At 40.1% G+C, this 20,398-nt stretch overlaps 2 protein-coding genes across 2 annotated transcripts; both read right to left on the reverse strand.

The window, feature by feature from the left end:
* Nucleotides 1-2,096: 2,096 nt before the first annotated feature.
* LOC120293572 (NAC domain-containing protein 18-like) lies at nt 2,097-3,310 on the reverse strand. The gene is made up of 2 exons (XM_039313252.1): nt 2,931-3,310; nt 2,097-2,514 (listed from the first exon to the last, which is right to left on the reverse strand). Exons 1-2 carry the CDS (start codon nt 3,308-3,310, stop codon nt 2,097-2,099), a joined length of 798 nt encoding a protein of 265 aa, XP_039169186.1.
* A 13,416-nt stretch (nt 3,311-16,726) lies between these two features.
* On the reverse strand, nt 16,727-18,295 carry LOC108955997 (NAC domain-containing protein 14-like). Its single transcript, XM_039313253.1, has 4 exons — nt 17,921-18,295; nt 17,392-17,461; nt 17,187-17,327; nt 16,727-17,055 (listed from the first exon to the last, which is right to left on the reverse strand). Exons 1-4 carry the CDS (start codon nt 18,293-18,295, stop codon nt 16,727-16,729), a joined length of 915 nt encoding a protein of 304 aa, XP_039169187.1.
* Between the last annotated feature and the right edge of the window lie 2,103 nt (nt 18,296-20,398).

Below are 20,398 nucleotides of genomic sequence, written 5' to 3' on the forward strand. Positions count from 1 at the left end.
TAGTTGGGCGGTTCGGCCGTCCCCCCCCATTTGGACCGAACCGGGACCGGACCCGATCGGCGTTGCCCGGGTCGGGTCGAACCGAACCCGACCCGGTTCACCTTTTAAAATAAAATTTAATTTAAAATTTTAAAAATATTTTCTTTAAAAAATTAAAAAAATTAATTAATTAAAAAAAAAGTAAATTTTTTTTTAAAAAAAAATCTAAAACAATTTCGAAAATCCAAAAAATATATTTAAAAATTAGAAATTAGTTATTTTCTTAAAAAAATTTAAAAAAATTAAAAAAATTGAAAATTTAAAACAATTTCGAAAATCCAAAAAATATTTAAAAATTAGAAATTAGTTATTATTATTATTATTTTTTTAAAGTTTTTTTAAAAAAAAATTAATTAATTAAAAAAATTAAAAATTTCGAAAATCCAAAAATGATGGGGTTTGATTAGGACTTGCCATGTATTGCCATTTTAGCGTAATTAGACCTTCATGTGCTCGTGTTTCGATTATGTTGCATGTTTAATTTGCATATCTAATTATGTTTGATTGCACGTGTTTAATTTTATGGCAATTAGGATCTTGATAGTTATGATTATTACTTTAATGATTGCGCACCCGCATGATCACCTCGTATGTTAGTGGATAAGTATAAAATTAATCCAAACTGCATGTCAAAAATCATTTTGTTAAAATGAACAAGATTAGGTACCGAAAGGGCACTAATTGATTAATTAGTGTAATCAAGTCCCGAACCTAGATTCTCAGTTGCGTAGGAAGTGAGGTATACTCCCATACCTCACTTGGTTTTATAGACCCCTGATAGGCTAGTGGCGACTCCTTTTGTGCAAAATTTCTAAAGAATATACCAATGTAACGCGGGGTATGGGCTTGGGAAAGCCCGCGCCTGATCATGGGCCTTAGCCCTATCATTTAGGCAATACCCCTAAACCTGTTCCCTTCCCCCGAGGGTAGGTCACGACAGATATAAAAAGGGGTAGGATTGTGCACGCGATGTGGATTAGTTACTAAGAGGTTGAAGAAGCCAATATTTTTTCTTTCTGTTTCTTTTGTGCGTTTCATTTAGAACATGTGTGGTTTTTATTCCTTTAGTAATAATCATCTTTCAAAATTAGTACTAGTCCTATTCATTATATGTTTTCTTACTCAACTGTTTAAGTTCTCGCTTAATTATAGTGATGGGTGAGATGGTCAACCAATCTAGGTGATCTAAACCTATGTAACGTATTCTATTTGAAATTCTTGCTAATGAATTAACCAAAGGTATCAAGCCCTTGAAACATTCAAACTCTTTTCAATTGCTCGAGTTGTCGATACAATAAAAGAGATATTTGGTATTCATTTTACAAAAAAGTAAAGACTCGGAAAAATATTTTTCGAATGATGATTGGTTATGTCGCTTAGAAAAACTAGGTAACGGAAAATAGTTTCATGATTGATGATGATTTATACCTAACTATTCTGGTAGTTGATAAAAATATTTTTTTATTTGTTATTCTTGTAGGCAATACAAACAATTATTTTTAGAAAAATATTTTCCAAACCTTTAGTTTTGTGTATATAAAAATTAACCTTAAATTTTTCTTAATTTTGACAAATGTACGCATCCCATCGATTAGTCGAGTAAAAATACTATAGTGTCAAAGATTCATCACACTAGGAGGGATTAGGTGGTTATATATAAACTTTTTTATTTTATTTTAAATTTTGATATAAATACTATCAATTAGCCGTGGAAAGTTTCTGTTTCATGATTATTTGTATGAGAAATATGTTATACCGGCGGAATACCTTACATACATTCTCTTATGAACTAATGTTGCATGAAACTAGCTATCAACTTTTTTGTTTTTTTTTTTTATTTTGGCCAAGTAGGAGAGTTATCAACTCGACTTCTCGAATATACTTGCTTTTGATCTGTGGCATGTTATTTTTAAAAAGTCTTTTGTCCCTAGCTGTATAAAATATTTTATTTGATACATAACAAAAGCAGCAACAGTATTTACATGGTTTGAATGAGCATAAAAGAAGAGCACGCGTATGGTTCAAGTCTTTTAAAAACTAGAACTGCAAAAAATGCTCTAAACAAGCAAAAACTGATCAGCGCATGCCAATGTGGCTGGAACATTTTGCTCTTGTGCATCAGCAACGCTCCTTTGTTGATGGAGAGAAGTCGGACCCCACGTCTGGTTGTCCGGTGTGCCGAGTGTGGATGCGAGCATCGCATTTGTATCGTCTTCTGATGGATTAGCAAAAGGATTTGAACCAAAGAGATAATCGGCGTCAACCGCCGGATCTATATCCATATCCATCAAGCGATCAATCCATTCATCGTCATCATTGACTTGCTCTGCTGTCGTAGGAAGTAAATCTGCATATGCCCCTGCTGACATCTGAAGTTGTTCGGCATATGCTACGCTGCTGCTAAAGGCTTGGGAAGTGGCGGGTTGAGCTCCATCCACTGTGGATGAGGACGCGATGGCAAAGTCACAGATGACGCTTGAGCGATCACGGAGTCATTGAGTAGGCACATCCTCTTCGCTCGTCGATTCTCATCTTCAAATTGCACCGGTATGTCGGCCGAAATTACAATTTCCTTGTCTTTTAATTTCTTCTTGTCTCTATAAAATTTGATTTTGCATAGGACGTACTTGCACTGCTGCACCGAGTTAAGCCAAGCGATTAACAATTTCCAGCATGTAGAGTGTCAAAAGGAAAAAGAACGATACGGGAGGGTTAGATTATGGAAGGAGGACCAAGAACCTTTCATTACCGCCCTACGCACAGGAACCATTATTCCTTGAAACAAACGGATCGTTGCTAATAGGCATTAAGCATCATTACATGAAAAATCGATGCCAATATTCTACCATCAATGCGAGTCAAAGAATTATCAATAGACATGGAATGAAAACCTTACCCTCTCGTCGCACATTGAGAACTCGTACATGATCCAGCGCCCGCTCGTTGCACTCGAGCCACGTCCACCTTGAAACTTGAAGGACTTCTTGTAGCCAGCCAACTCACCAAGAATGTCGGGGATTCTCATCGCGTGCTGCTCTTTCCATGTCCCGGACCCGGCGGTCCTTAAAACCCTCGACTTGTTCTTTCTCAACGTGGTGAAAACGTAGAACGTCTGCTCCGAGGTGGTGTCGAAGATCCTCCAAGGCTCTTGGCTGTACAGGTCGCACTCTTCGATGAGACCGGGAGGCAATGGCGCGCCCGTTGCTTTCTGCTGGAGGTAGTGATCGAAAAGGTGCTCATCAGTTGGGCGAAACTTAACTAGCGGATTCATGTTGGCGATGATCTCTCTCGTTCTTCTTCTTCTTCTTCTTCTTCTTCTTCTTCTCCTTCTTCTTCTTGATCTCCTTCTTCTTCTTCTTCTTGTTCTCGATCTTGTTCTTCTGCTTCTTCGTACCGCCTTTCCTTTTTTTATCGTAAAAAAATTAAAAGAGCTCTAGAAAAAGAAATACTAAAAAGTGGCAGGGCCGGGCTAGAGAGTAGAGACAGCCAAGCCCGGTCCCTTCTTCTTTTTCTTGCTTCTTCTCGCTTCTTCTTCTTCAAACCGTCTTTCCTTTCTTTATCAATAAGGAACCGAGAGAGAGAGAGATCATCGACCGCCTTTCCTTCTCCGCACCTGTGCTGTCTCAGCGCATTCCTTCTCTTTTCTTTCTGAGCGCAGCCACTCCCTCCTTCTCCTTTCCCTTCTCTTGGACGCTAGCTGAGGAACGGCATGAAGAAGAAAGCACGTACATCGGGATGAAAGACAAGGATAACGACAACGGGGCGAGCGATCACGCGAAATGCTCGGTCGGGGGCATTTTGTTAAATTAAGGATATTAAGTTGTGATAGCTATGCAGACATATAAAATCATGATTTTTTTTTTTAAATTTCATTAGTGTCCGTAAACAAATTTTATGTCCAAAACACAAATTGAATGGTATTTTGAAAGGGCGGCCCCATTTTCACATCCACGCCTTTTTCCTAAAAGATAAAATTGCCCCCAATCTTTCAATTGCTATTTAAAATTATGGAGGGACTCCTTTTTTTTTCCTTATTTTTCCCTATCTATTTAGGATAATTACCATAATTAAGAATTTCATATATCTTTCTTTTAGCATATTAAAGAAAAGTGCATGCTTAGGTGTTTCTATAACATTTTACATGATTCATGTTACTAATAGTAAGGAAAAAAGAAATTTTTTAATATAGTATAAGAATGAAAAATCTGTTCTTGATCGATGATCTTATAACAAATTATCTACCATTTTTTTCCTCTAATCTCAATAGCTCATTTTCTTGGTGAAATTTTTATTAATTTAATTAGTCTTAAATATATGTATCGAGTCTCTTTATTTATTTATAGGAAAAAAAAGATAATTATTTTGATTATTATATTGGCAAGATACTTTAAATAGAGCATCGAAAACATTAGAGGAATATCTAGGTATACACTAAAAATATCGTGCAGAATGAGGTATGTTTATATATTTTTTGGAAGTTGTTCATAGATGATATTAATTTTTATCAATCCAAAATAATAAATTTTCACTAAAATTTTCAAAAAAATTCTTACTTATGCAATGTTGGATTTAATTAAATTTTCCATAATTTTGATCACCAACATAGAAAAGAATTAGATTTCTTGGAAATTTCTATTTTTGAAGAACAAATTTTTATTGAAATTATATCAAACAATTAAAAAAATATAGTTCCATTAAGAGACAAGGAAAATTTACAATAAAGAAAATATAAATTTATGAAATTCTTAATTATGATAAGTCGATCCTCTATAAATATCGAAATACAAAAAAGGAAGAAAGAAAGGTAAGTAAATAAATTTGTAACCACCAAGAGAAATTGCAATTGGAAGATTGACGGTAGTTTTGTCTCTTTAGTGTATATGAGGGTGAATATAATTATTTAGGGGGTGGAAATAGCACCTAAAATTAAAGACGGAGGCTATATTACGTAAAAAATAAGAATACTACTTCTCTTCATATAAAGGTATATTTATATCAATCAATTTTCAGCCTTGGGGTATGCATGCAATTTCTTGATTCTTTTTCTCTTTTATTAGCCTCGGACGTTCTCCTTCTGGATACACACCCGGACACCGAACACATGCAATCCTATGCATCGTCCGTCTGCACGTATTTTTCCATTAAAGTTCCGTCTACTTTTTTCAAATTTTTTGGTGTTCTTTTTTTTTTTGATCGGAAACTTACCTTGACATTCAAGAGGAGAAAAGATTACAACTCTTAGAAAGGGCATCATTACACAGAAGATTAAACAGGGGGGGCGGTGGAAGAGAAGCCCACTTGGAGCCCAGAACTCCACGGCCCTGAGCCTTGGCAGCCCAGTCAGCCGGCAAGTTAGATTCACGTCTGCAGTGAAGAAATCGGAAATTAGGGCATCGACGAAACAGGGCAATGGCGTCCTCGATCAGCAATCGACATTCTGGGGGTGATCGGTGGCGGAGATTCACGGCCTCGACAAGCTCCAAGCAGTCCGATTCAAGGAGCAGGTCAGTAGTAGCCATTCCCTTCCCTATCAAAGAGTTGAGAGTGAATAAGAGAGCATGTATTTCTGTTTGAAGGGGGGAGGAGGCAACGACAAGTTGGGAGTTGCCGTCGATTAAGGAACCATTGTGATCGCGGCAAAGATAAGCGATCGAACCCTTGAGGGGGCCAGATGGAAAGGCCCCATCCATATTTACTTTCACGAAGCCAGGAGCGGGAGGGATCCAGCAGGTATGAGGATTCAGGGCGGGTATTCGTGGATTCAGAGGCCTCGCTGCAGAGGAAAGATACAACCTCGCTGAGGTGAGTGCGGAATCGACAATAGACTGAGGGCTCAAACGTTTACGTTGAAAAACGTAAAGGTTCCGTGCCTTCCACAGCTGCCAGAGAGTGGATGCAATTGTCGTCAGGCCAGGTAAATATTCTGTACTCTGAACTAGATCAGCCAACCATGCATCCATACGGTGTGTTCGATATGCAGAAACTGAAACATTTATATCAGAATGAGCCCAAACTTGTTGAGAGGTAGGACAAGCGATGAATAAGTGTTCCATAGACTCTGGGACTCGAGATGTGCAAAGGGGACAGATTGGGTCTTTTGTGATATGTCTTTTGAACAGGTTCTCCTTTGTAGGTAATGCATTGTGACATATAGACCATAGGAATATTCGAATTTTTGGAGCTGTGTTGATTTTCCAAAGTTGTTGCCAAAGACAAGGAGGAGTGGTATATGAAGAAGAGGCCCTGTTAGTAAGTGGATTGGTCTCTGATTGTCTGATATGAAAATAGCCACTCTTAACAGAGTATTGCCCATTATGCGATCCAGTCCAGAGTAGTTGATCTGGGTTAGAATATGGTTTAAGTGGAATAGCTGTCACCTCTTGAACTGTCTGTGTATCAAAGCATAATTCTAGTTTTGGAATATCCCAATTGGGCGATGATGAAGAGATAAAACCAGCAACTTTCTCGGGTTCATAGCTGGGTGCTGGTCCCGCAATGATCCCTTTGTTCAGCCATCTATCTTGTCTGACTCTAATTGTTTTTCCGTTACCCACTTGCCACTTCATATGATCTCTAATGGAGTCTCTTCCTAGGAGTATACTCTGCCAACCCCAGGAAGATCGCTGTCCCTTATCGGCATGCCAGAAATCCTTGGAATGATAATATAAGCCCTTAAAAAGAGAAGTCCACAAGGAAGGGGTGTGCTGAGAAAGTCTCCACGCCTGCTTGCCCAAGAGGGCTCTATTAAAGGTAACTAGATCTCTGAATCCCATACCGCCGTTCTGTTTGCATTCTTTCAATACTTCCCAGCTTTTCCAGTGTATCCCAGATGTTGTCTTGCTATTCTGCCACCAAAAGTTTGCTATCCTCTGTTCAATAGCTTTACAGATAGAAATAGGTAGTTTAAAAAGGGCCATTGCATACTGGGGAAGGGCTTGCACCACTGTTTTCAATAGAATTTCCTTGCCCCCTTTGGAAATAAGGTTTTCTTTCCATCCTGCGAGCTTTGCATTGACTCGAGCCATAATCTATGAGAACATCTCTTTCTTAGAAGCTCCCCAATCAGACGGTATCCCTAAATATTTACCAGTTTTCTGCATTAAAGGAACTCTCAATTCCATAGACATATTTTCTTGTAAGCTCAGCGGACAGTTTTTACTAAGGAAAAGACCTGACTTATTCCTGTTGATAGCTTGACCAGAGGCTAGACAGTATTGCTGTAGAATATTGGAAATATTTTGACATTCAGTCAGCTTGCCATCAAGGAAAAAAATGGCATCGTCAGCAAAAAGTAGGTGAGATAGAGTGGGACACCATCTATTTAGTCGAATACTTGAAAGATTGCCCATGTCTACTGCTTGTGTAATTAGTGTAGAGAGAAGATTAGCCAGCAGGATAAATAGGTAAGGAGAAAGTGGGTCACCTTGCCGTAGGCCCCTGGATGGCTGAAAGTAAGGGAGATTTTCACCATTGAGCTTGATACTAATGGAAACTGTGGTTACACACTGCATTATCCATTGTATCCATCTAGGATCAAACCCCAGGTGATGAAGATACGCAGCCAGAAAGTCCCATTCAACCCGATCATATGCTTTGAGCATATCCAACTTTAAGATCCCTTGAACTTTTTTCTTTCGCTCCCTTATTCTCAGCTGATGTAAGACTTCTTGCACGATCAGAATACTGTCTTGGATTTGTCTTCCCTCGATGAAAGCATTCTGTTCTTGAGAAATGAGGTTAGGGAGCCATCGTTTGAGACGGTTAGCCAGAATCTTGGAGATAATTTTATAAAGAAAGTTGCATAGACTGATCGGTCTATATTGATCTAACCTCTCTGCCTGATTAACTTTAGTGATGAGGATGATAATGGTTTTATTTAAAGCTGGTGCAAGCAGGCCGGTTGAGAAGAAATCTTTCACGGTAGTGACTAAATCAGCTTCCAAGATATCCCAATGCCGATGATAGAACAGGCCATTGAAACCATCGGGTCCGGGGGCCTTAGTAGCTCCTAGTTGAAAGGCAGCTCGTTTGATTTTTGCCGTGGTCACCTCCGCTGTTAACTCGAGGTTCATTTCAGCAGTAACTGTTTGGGGGCATTGTGATAGAATAGGTGCAAAGTTCCTAGGACCAACTGAGGTGTATAAGTTTTGGAAGAAGTCAATCGTCATGAGTTTCAAAAGTGAAGGTTCACGAATCCATAGGTTATTTACATCTAGCAGCATGCTGATATGATTTTTTTGCCGTCTCTGAATTGTAGTGGCATGAAAAAACCTGGTATTTTTATCTCCCCAACGCAGCCAATGAACCCGAGATCTCATAGCCCAGTATTGCTCCTCTTGTTGCCAAACTTGTTGAATCTCAGCTTGCAGTTGATTAATCTGTTGTTTATCAAAATGGCCTGCTGGTTGGTTGATTTGATCTTGAAGTTGCTGTTTCAACAGGTTAATACTAAGCTGGCCGTTACTGAATGTATGACGGCTCCATCTTTGAAGCACGGTGGTAATGAGCAGAAGCTTGCGGGAGATGGAAGCATTTCCAAGAGATAGAGATGTCCAGGTATCAGCTATGACTTGACGACACTCAGAATGATTAGCCCAGAAGGCCTCAAATGTAAAGGCCTTTCTTCTTCTCGTAGCAGGAGGCTGAAGTGATAACAGCAACGGACTGTGGTCAGAGCCTATGGCAGGTAAGGCGAAAACTTCAGCTGCGGGGTATGTTAATCTCCATTCCATATTGCACAGAGCCCTATCAAGCTTTTCCTTTACTAAATCCTCACCTTCTCTTTTATTTACCCAGGTATAGGTACACCCTTTGCTATCAATCTCCAAGAGTGAGCAATGGTTGACGAAGTCCCGAAATGAACGCATCCTATAAGAGTGAGCAAACCTTTTACTCGCCTTTTCCCAATGGTTTAGGATCTCATTAAAATCTCCGATGCATACCCACGGCATTATATTTGATCTGCTGATTGCTTTAATAACTGTCCATAACTGTTGTCTTTGATGGAAAGAGGTAGGCGCATGGATACAAGTGAGTCTCATAGAAGTGCCACCTTGAGTAGCGGTACAAGTCAAGTCGATATAATTGGCTGAGAAGTTCTCAACAGAAACAGAGAGAGGATCATTCCAAAAGACAGCCAATCCTCCAGCCAAGCCTGAGGGGCTAACCAAAAAACGATGCTGGTAATGTAATTTCCTTTGCACTCTATCTAAAACAGAGTCTTGGTTTTTAGATTCCATCAAAAAAATGAGATCGGGCCTATCGTGGACGACAAGGTCCTTTAGAGCTTGAACTGTCAGGGGGTTGCCCAGCCCCTGACAGTTCCAACTAAGGATCTTCATTTATCTGTTGGTGGCTTTTTAGGGCAAGCCACCATCGCCCAATTGCCTACCCCTTCAACCTCAAGGATAGGGGTATCCAGTAATTGATGATCATCCAGTGCTCCTGAACCAAGAGCAAACGAGTCATAAGGTGCATATCTCTTCATCTTCTTTGGCGGACTGCCTTTGGTAACTTTCCTAGGGCTTTTTAGTTTCACAGGTTTGGAGGATTCAGCATCTATATCACTGATAATAAGAGGTCCAGCTAAAATAGGGGACTTCATTTTGTACATTGCAGCTTCTTGCTGAAGGGACTTCTTACGTGAATCTCCCGGAGAATCAGTTAGATTGAAGGGGCGTTGCCAATCTGAAGTATCCGCCAGAATTGGAGCTTGCTGATCTATATTCTTGGGAATGGCAGGCAGCATTAGAGGGGCCGTTGAAGGAGTTTCAGGTACAGTGTCAATCTCAGTATCGATATTGATTGAAGAATCATAGAAAGCTTGCCAGAAAGGACTAGCTTCCTTAACTTCCGCCCGAAGCCATTGACCAAAATAGAGATTGTCACGGCCTTCCAGCTTTGCATCATCATAAGGAATTAGAGTGCAATACGAAGCATAATGTCCGATAACCCCACATGAATAACAGAAGTGGGATAGACGCTCGTATCTGAAATCTAACCAAAATGGTTTACCTTCAATTCTTATTAGTTTTCCAGGCTTTAAGGGTTCATGCAGAGGAAGGGCAACCCTAACTCGCCAAGCGCGAGTGGAAGTGGCTTCTTGAGCAGCACTACTGACCTCCAAGACCTTACCCATATGCTGCACAGCTCTACGCAACAGAAATTCAGTACATCTTTCTAAAGGTAAGCCGAAAATTTGGATCCAATACGCACATGTAGTAAAGTCATAACAATGGAGAGGAGTATTAGGAATCCATGGCTGTAGAATTAGGAGGTGGTTTGAAAAAAGCCAAGGGCTATTATCCATAATCCTTTGTTTTTCTGCTTCAGAGTTAAACTTGAACACAAACAATCCAGCATCCCTTTGAGATATGTTGACACGGTCGATACGCCACACACGTTTCATAGTAGATTGGAATGCCGGAAAGTTAATTGAAGGGTTCAAATGGAGTTTACCGACTAAGGTTTGATGACATTCAGTCAATTTGTCTTCTGGAATAGCATCTTCCCAGTCTTCAATTTCCTGATTATCCCATAGTCGGCCCATTCTTTTGCAGAGAGCTGCAAGTCTTGCATCATTTTCAAGGTCCATACTATTACACTGGGAATTGGGAAGATTTCCGAGGAGGAATCAGTCAGTAGCGATGTAGATGGCCGGCGATGAAGATGGAATTGACTAGACGGAACCAGAGAAGACGATGATCAGGAGATTTGGGTCGTCAAGGAAGCACATGCAGAACATAAGTGAGGGAATGCATGGCGAAGATGGGATGGTGGAGGAATCAAAACAAAAGGGGCTGCGGAATAGGGAGATAGTGAAGAAATTGGACAAGGAAAGCGATGAGGAGGTGGTCGCGGGAGGGGTGAACTATGGAGCTTGTGAGTGAAGGAAACATGGCGATGGAGAAAACAGATGACAGAAGGGTTTAACTGGAGAAGAAGCTACCAAAGGGTAGAGAGAACTCTACATATCGAGAGTTATTCAAAATTGAAAGTCAATGTTTATTGAGTTGAAAGAGTGAAGACATTTTAGAAACTCTACACGAGGAGTGGAAAATTAGTGGTAAAAAAAAAAATTGTTTCCGATCGATAGGCTGGGACTCGCGTCCTCTTGCCCTTGTGTCGCTTCTCATCCTCATGTCCTCGCACCCTCTCGTCGCCCTCGCATCCTCTTTTTGTTATCCCCTCTTTCTTCCACTCTCTCTTCTCTTCCCTCTAGAGCTGCTCCTTTTTCCCATCTTTGTCATGCAATTTAGGGCTTCTTTGTCCCGTCCCTCATCTCCAGGGCTACTCCTCTGATGTTGCCTCGTGCTTCTCTTACATATAGCAAAGTAGAGAGGGTGCCCCGTTATTGTTTTCGCTTTCATTTTCTAATCCATGGAGATGCGATTCCCGAGGTAATTATTGTAATTAGCTCTCATTTCTATAAATCAATCTCTTTGCTTAGTGGCCTATTCAAGGCAAAATGCAAAAACCAACTCTTTGAGTTTAGTCTGATAGCAATATCTTTCCATTTGGCGCCATTAGCGGTTTGGGGTCTTCATACAATTGTTTGTTCCGATGATTCGTCCCAACAAATATTGTGCGATTCTTTTGTTTTCTGAACACGCATCGTGGTCTCTTCGTTGATTTTGTGTCTCTGGAGCAGCTTGTGTTGTCCAACGGCATCAATATATCTGCATTATTGATTACTCAGCTTTAAATTAGAGTGGAAGGATTACTATAGTCGGATGGGAAACTTAGCATCTACCGGTCAACATATATGTAGGAACTTGTCGAGATGTTTGACATTTTTTGGCCTTTATTGCCTAGAGAAAACCATATGGAGTACCTTGTTAGTGATTATCAATAAGCTTCATAATATTTACTATATCTACTACAGTGGGGACTTGATTTTAGGATAACATCAAGCTAACCTAGGATGAAGTTTGATTTATTTGAAGTATATTGTCTACAACCGTTATGAATGAAGAAGACACCTACTTATTTTGTTCACGTTGAAATAAAATTGAGTGGATGCAAGAGCATTTGCATACCTAATGTATGTATTCTTGAATAGCAGCTTGTGCTGTGTCATGTGGTTCTGGCTCTCTAGTATTGCCCTTCTAGGATTGCATGCATTTTGTGTTTCATGATCAATGTGCTCCAATATAGATGGATCATGAAAAAAACCAAGTGGCGGTAATGGTTGTGGCAGCGGCATTTATGACAGTTATCATACTAGTTACAGATGATTATAATCATTTTGAGAACCACATATTGAGAGAAGCTCATATGAATCGAGATTACGAGAAAGAGTTATATATGAATCGTGTGTTATATAGTGACGATACTTATTGTATAAATCAAATATGGATGTTGTCGAGCTTTGCAAGGTGCTCAATGCAAGTAACTTGTGTTCCACAACCATATCATTGGACTTAATGTCAGGTTCAGAATCATTGGGGGGAGATTCCATAGGTCAATAGAACCCGTGCACAGATATTTCAAAATTGTCTTTCAAATGATTTTGTAATCATACAAACATGTGGTAAAAGAATCGGTTGATTCCATTTCTCTTGAGATAAGTAATGATCGAAGGTTTTAATGGTTGAAGGTTTTATGGCCCTTGTGTAGCTTCTCATCCTCACGTCCTCGCACCCTCTCGTCCCCCTCGTATCCTCTCTTTGTTATCTCCTCTTTCTTACACGCTCTCTTCTCTTCCTCTAGAGCTGCTCCTTTTTCCCATCTTTGTCATGCAATTTAGGGCTTCTTTGTCTCGTCAAGCATCTCCAGAGCTACTCCTCCTCTGGTGCTGCCTCGCGCTTCTCTTACAAATAGCAGAGTAGAGAGGGTGCCCCGTTATTGTTTTCGCTTTCATTTTCTAACCCATGGAGACGCGATTCCGGAGGTAATTATTATAATTACCTCTCATTTCTATAAATCAATCTCTTTGAGTTTAGTCTAATAGCAATATCTTGCCATTTGGTGCCATTAGCAGTTTTGGGTCTTCATACAATTGTTTGTTCGGATGATTTGTCCTGATAAATATTGTGCGATTCTTTTGTTTTTTGAACATGAATCGTGGTCTCTTCGTTTCTTTTGTGTTTCTGGAGCAGCTTGTGTTGTCCCATGGTATCAATATATCTGCATTATTGATTACTCAGCTTTAAATTAGAGTGGAAGGATTACTATAGTTGAATGGGAAACTTTGCATACGCCGGTCAACATATATGTAGGAACTTGTCAAGATGTTTGACATTTGTTGGCCTTCATCGCCTAGAGAAAACCATTTGGAGTACCATGTTAGTGATTATCAATGAGCTTCATAATATTTACTATATTTACTATAGTACTTGATTTTAGGATAACATCCTTCTAAACCTAGGATGAAGTTTGATTTATTTGAAGTATATTGTCTCCAACGGGTTTCAATGAAGAAGACACCTACTTATTTTGTTCACGTAGAAATAAAATTGAGTGGATTCATGAGCATTTGCATAACTAATGTATGTATTATTGAATAGCAGCTTGTGCTGTGTCAAGTGGTTTTGGCTCTCTAGTATTGCCCTTCTAGGATTGCACGCATTTTTTGTGTTTCATGATCAATGTGGTCCAATATAGATGGATCATGACAAAATCCAAGTGGCGGTAATGGTTGTGGCTGTAGTATTTATTAGGGGTGTGCATGATCCGGGCGGGTGGTTCTCGACCTAGAATCGGGAACTGCCCGCTAAGGACTGGTTTTGAAATATTGGAACTGGGATCCACCCGGGAACCGATCTTGACGCGAAAAAATTTTAGTTTTCAACATGGAACGGTCGGGTCTATGAGTTGGGAAGGAGGGGAGGAGGTCTATGGTCGGGTTTTCAACATAGAACGGTTGTGAAACAATTTTCGTGGCTGTGGCGGTGGCGGCCGACGCGAGGGGGCAAATAGGCGGTGGCGTTGACGCTCGGGGAGGAATTGAAATGGCGATAGGATTAGGAGGAACCGAGGAAGAGACACAGAGAGAGAACCGAAGACGAAGGGAGTGAGGAGATGAGTTCTAATATAGGGTTTTTTTAGTAATTTTTTTAATATTAAAAAGGTTCCAGTCCCGGTTCGGGTGGGCGGATCCGCCCATGGAACCGGAACTGGACCGGTACCCACTGGTTCTGAAAAATTGGAACCGGGAACCGGACCAGTTCCCTCAAGAACCGCCGGTTCCGGGTGGTTCCAGTTCGGTTTCGGGCGGTCCAAGTGGTTCATGGGTATTTTGCACACTCCTAGTATTTATGACATTTACCACACTAGTTACGAATGATTATAATCTTTTTGAGAACCACATATTAAGAGAGGCTCATGTGAATCAAGATTACATGAGAGAGCTGTATATAAATTGTGTGTTATATAGTGATGATACTTATTGTATAAATCAAACGTGGATGCAATGGAATGCTTTTTTAGACCTTTGCAAGGTGCTCAGTGCAAGTAACTTGTGTTCCACAGCCATATCATAGGTCAATAGAACCCGTACATAGATATTTCAAAATTGTCTTTCAAGTGATTTTGAAATCATACAAACGTGTGGTAAAAGAATAGACCAATTCCATTTCTCTTGAGGTAAGTAATGATTGGAGGTTTTAATGGTTGAAGGCTTTATCCATATTTTAAGATATGGAATTTGGAAAAAGAAGAAGTCTTTATACATTGCTTGAGAAGTTTCATTAGTATTTGGTTGATAACTATATTTCAGAGCAATAGATGGAACTCATGTGCATGCATCAATTCCTCTTGAAATTCAAGAAAGATTTTGTGGTAAGAAGAAACACAAAATGTATTGGTTGCTATTACATTTGACTTGAGATTTTCTTATGTGTTGGCTAGTTGAGAAGGCACTCCACATGATTCAAGTTTTTTTTTTTTTTTTAATGTAATTTCAAAGCCGGATGGATTGAATACTCCTAGAGATAAGGAAATTAAATTTATACTCAATTTTTGGATTGAGCTTAGTATCTTAAGAATACAATTTTTTATAACTTGTTGGAAGATATTATTTTGCCGATGTTGGCAGAATGCAAAATGGCATCATCTCTCTCTATTGTGGTGTTAGATACCATTTGAAGGAGTTCAGTGATCGCTCACCTGAAAATAAGAATGAACTATTCAATCTATGCCATTCATCTCTGACAACTACTATCGAAAGAGGATTTGGAGTCTTGAAGAAACATTTTCGATTGAATATTTTTGGTCATTTAGAACACAAATCGATGTCATCTTAGCTTGTTATATCATTCAAAATTGTATTATAGCCCAATGACTCTATCATGGAAGAGATGAATAAACAAATGAAATCATAAAAGAAAAAAAATCCAAGAATCCAACTTTCTGAAAGAGAGAAAAAAGAGGAAAATAAGATATGGATATAAAAAGGGGTAGGATTGTGCATGCGATGTGGATTAGTTACTAAGAGGTTGAAGAAGCCAATATTTTTCTTTCTGTTTCTTTTGAGCGTTTCATTTAGAACATGTGTGGTTTTTATTCCTTTAGTAATAATCATCTTTCAAAATTAGTACCAGTCCTATTCATTATATGTTTTCTTACTCAACAGTTTAAGTTCTCGCTTAATTATAGTGATGGGTGAGATGGTCAACCAATCTAGGTGATCTAAACCTATGTAACGTATTCTATTTGAAATTCTTTCTAATGAATTAACCAAAGGTATCAAGCCCTTGAAACATTCAAACTCTTTTCAATTGCTCGAGTTGTCGATACAATAAAAGAGAGATTTGATATTCATTTTACAAAAAAGTAAAGACTCGGAAAAATATTTTTCGAATGATGATTGGTTATGTCGCTTAGAAAAACTAGATAATGGAAAATAGTTTCATGATTGATGATAATTTATACCTAACTATTCTGGTAGTTGATAAAAATATTTTTTTATTTGTTATTCTTGTAGGCAATACAAACAATTATTTTTAGAAAAATATTTTCCAAACCTTTAGTTTTGTGTAAATAAAAATTAACCTTAAAATTTTCTTAATTTTGACAAATGTACGCATCCCATCGATTAGTCGAGTAAAAATACTAGTGTCAAAGATTCATCACACTAGGAGGGTTTAGGTGGTTATATATAATTCTTTTTATTTTATTTTAAATTTTGATATAAATAATATCAATTAGCCGTGGAAAGTTTCTGTTTCATGATTATTTGTATGAGAAATATGTTATACCGGCGGAATACCTTACATACATTCTCTTATGAACTAATGTTGCATGAAACTAGCTATCAACTTTTTTGTTTTTTTGTTATTTTGGCCAAGTAGGAGAGTTATCAACTCGACTTCTCGAATATACTTGCTTTTGATCTGTGGCATATTATTTTAAAAAGTCTTTCGTCCCGAGCTGTATAAAATATTTTATTTGAAAAAAATCTTATTTTATATATATATATATATATATATATAACAAAAGCAGCAACAACATTTACATGGTTTGAATGAGCCTAAAAGAAGAGCACGCGTATGGTTCAAGTCTTTTAAAAACTAGAACTGCAAAAAATGCTCTAAACAAGCAAAAACTGATCAGCGCATGCCAATGTGGCTAGAACATTTTGCTCTTGTGCATCAGCAACGCTCCTTTGTTGATGGAGAGAAGTCGGACCCCACGTTTGGTTGTCCGGTGTGCCGAGTGTGGATGCGAGCATCGCATTTGTATCGTCTTATGATGGATTGGCATAAGAATTTGAACCAAAGAGATAATCGGCATCGACCACCGGATCTATATCCATATCCGTCAAGCGATCAATCCATTCATTGTCATCATTGACTTTCTCTGCTGTCATAGGAAGTAAATCTGCATATGCACCGTCGTCAAAAGCTGGGTAAGTGGTGTTGCTGGTATCTACTAGGGTGGGAGGGACATTGGCATCTCGATTGCACCCAAAACTCGGGGAATAACTGGCATAGCGAACTTCAGTCCCGCCGGTCGTAAGAAGCCAGTTGAGGGTTATGTTGCTGCCAAAGGCTGGAGACGTGGGGTCGCAGATATCTAGTCACGGGTCGTTGTCATTGTCGTAGCTGTAGCAGGAGGTGAGGATGCACGTACTGATAGATTTGTAAAATAATCTTCTTCCAATGGAGCAAGAGATCTTGACTTGGAGTTCTGTGGTCATCAATAACTTTGCCATCGCATCCTCATCCACAGTGAATGGACCACCGAGTCTAGTTCTGTGGTCATCCACCCCTCAATCCAATCATTATTGCTTCCTTGCACCGTCACCGTCGCCATAGGAGCAAGTAAATCGGCAATTGCGTCATTGCCTGAAATCAGGGAAAATCGGGTTATCGTTATCTAAAATGCAAGGTGGGCGCCGCCCCTGCTGACATCTGAAGTTGTTCGGCATATGCGACGCTGCTGCTAACGGCTTGGGAAGTGGCGGGTTGAGCTCCATCCACTATGGATGAGGATGCCATGGCAAAGTCATAAATGACACTTGTTCGATCGCTGGAGTCGTTGAGTAAGAACATCCTCTTCGCTCGTTGATTCTCATCTTCAAATTGCACCGGTCTGTTGGCCGAAATTACAATTTCCTTGTCTTTTGATTTCTTCTCGTTTCTATAAAATTTGATTTTGCATAGGACGTACTTGCACTGCTGCATAGAGTTAAGCCAAGCGATTAACAATTTCCAGCCCATAGAGTGTCAAAAGAAAAGGGATGATACGGGAGAATTAGATTATGGAAGGAGGACCAAGAACCTTTCATTACCGCCCTATGCACAAGAACCATTCTTCCTTGAAACAAACGGATCGTTACTAATAGGCATTAAGCATCATTACATGAAAAATCGATGCCAATATTCTACCATCAATGCGAGTCAAAGAATTATCAATAGACATGGAATGAAAACCTTACCCTCTCGTCGCACATTGAGAACTCGTACATGATCCAGCCCCCGCTCGTTGCACTCGAGCTACGTCCACCTTGAAACTTGAAGGACTTCTTGTAGCCAACCCACTCACCAAGAATGTCAGGGATTTTCATCACGTGCTGCTCTTTCCATGTCCCGGATCCGGCGGTCCTTAAAACCCTCGACTTGTTCTTTCTCAACGTGGTGAAAATGTAGAACGTCTGCTCCAAGGTGGTGTCGAAGATCCTCCAAGGCTCTTGGCTATAGAGGTTGCACTCTTCGATAAGACCGGGAGGCAACGACACGCCCGTTGCTTTCTGCTGGAGGTAGTGAGCCAAAAGGTGCTCATTGGTTGGGCGAAACTTAACTAGCGAATTCATGCTGGCGATGATCTCTCTCGTTCTTCTTCTTCTCTGGCTTTTGTTGCTTTCGAAGGAGAGAGTTTCGTTTTTTTTTTTTTTTTTTTTTTCTCGGATTCTGGGGAGAATGATTACAGGGGAAGGACCTGAAATTGCGAGCAAAAATCTGGGGCAATGAAATTAGGGTTTGGGCGGAAAAAGGGGATGCGCTACCATGGGGTAGAGAGAGAGCTCGCAGACGCGAGAGAATGAAGAATCTGGAGTCTCGACAACCCTTCGGAAAGGAGGAATGGAGTGGCCGCTCTTTCAGGGGTAAGGTCGATTCACAGCTCTCCGCACTGATCTAAGCAAGATTGCCATAAATAGGTGAGTTTTCGTCAGTCTTCTCTTGCCTGTGCGACGCACCTGGAGATGTAGAAGCTGGTAGTCAGGTAATCTCGTGGTCGGGTAGAATCGAGCAAGATGAACATCTGAGAATCATAGAAGAGACTATTAGTTAATGACTATGGAGAGTAAAGAAGAGAACGAAATGCGGCTGACAGCATTATGCAAAAGTCTAGGGCATCTGTGGTCGGAGGAAGATGTAGTCAAAGTATCTGATGAAATACCTCAACAAAAAAGGGAGGAATGCAGGCGAACCCTATTCGGAAAGTTATTCTCAAGACCAAATGTAAACTATCCGGCATTTATAACCACAATGACTAAAGCATGGAAGGCAGAAGGCGTCATATGTTCGCAGAAGGAACCAGGGCTATTCACTTTTATTTTCCCTACGGAGGAGGAAAAACACCGAATACTGAGGAACTCACCTTGGTCATACTCAACCAACTTGCTAGTGTTACAGCAGTGTCTTCCAGAAATCCCAGAGCATTGTTATGAATTCTCAAAAGCCGCCTTCTGGATTCGCATTGGAGGAGTCCCCCCTGGCTGGAGAATAGAGAAAGTATTCAATGACCTGGGGAAAAGGTTGGGAAAGGTTACTGAAGTTCAACTCGACTCAACAAATCATGCTCAGAACAAAGGAGGCAGAGTACGAGTAGAGATTGACTTAACATTACCGTTGAAAGCGGGAGCAGTTCTGGATATAGGCAATAAATGTCTCTGGGTGGAGTTCAAATACGAGCGGCTCCCACACTACTGCTTCTCATGCGGAAGGATAGGACATTATGCCACAGACTGTCTTGAATTCCCATATGCAACATCACCCTGGGCATTGAACAAAAAAGGGTCATATGGACCATGGTTGAAGGCTGAAACCAGCGACCACAGCCCTTATTGGGATACTTTCTACGGGAAAATAGAGGAGTTTGTAGTGGAAGAGACTGCACCTGATCCACCAACTGAACCGAGGGAGAAGAATTACACTGAGCAAGAGTTGCCAAATGATATGCAACTTGTAGTCTGCAGCAAGAAAAGATCAGAAAGCAGCTCACCACAGACAATAAACCTAGCAAAAGCTCCTAATGCAGCAGAAGTTGGAGACCGTGGAAAACAGGTAATGAGCATTGAAACTCAAAATCCATTAGTATTAAAGGTTGGTAAAAACAGCAAGAAGACAATGAAAGTTCAAAAGGCAAAAAAAAAATGCATGCCGAGATATCATCCCTCATCCCAGATGATGTAGACCTTCTGGAGACCCCGGTGAATTTGATACAAGAAGGACATGATTGGGCTTTGGTGGCTAGCCCTAATAAGCCACCACAAAAGCCATGAAAATAGTGAGTTGGAATTGTCAGGGGCTGGGTAACCCCGACAATCCAGAGTTAAGAGCTATTAATGCTCGTGAAAGGCCCAACATAGTTTTTCTTATGGAAACGAAAAATAAAACAACCAGGGTGGAAAAGATTTGCAAAAAGCTTCAGTTTCAACAACTTTATCTAGTGGATCCGACAGGAACAGCGGGGGGATTGGCAATTATGTGGCATGATGAACTAAGCTTAAAGGTGCAAAACAGCTCACAGCACTTCCTTGATGTACAGTGTACAGATCCTGAAAGTAAAAAGAAATTGCAGATTACCTTCCTCCATGCATCTATTGATTTTGGAGAGAGGATGGAGTTATGGCAACAGCTGGGAATCCTCAAACCTTCAGGCTCCATTCCCTGGATCTGCATGGGAGATTTCA

Source organism: Eucalyptus grandis, chromosome 5 (genome assembly GCF_016545825.1).
Source record: "Eucalyptus grandis isolate ANBG69807.140 chromosome 5, ASM1654582v1, whole genome shotgun sequence".
NCBI lineage: Eukaryota > Viridiplantae > Streptophyta > Magnoliopsida > Myrtales > Myrtaceae > Eucalyptus > Eucalyptus grandis.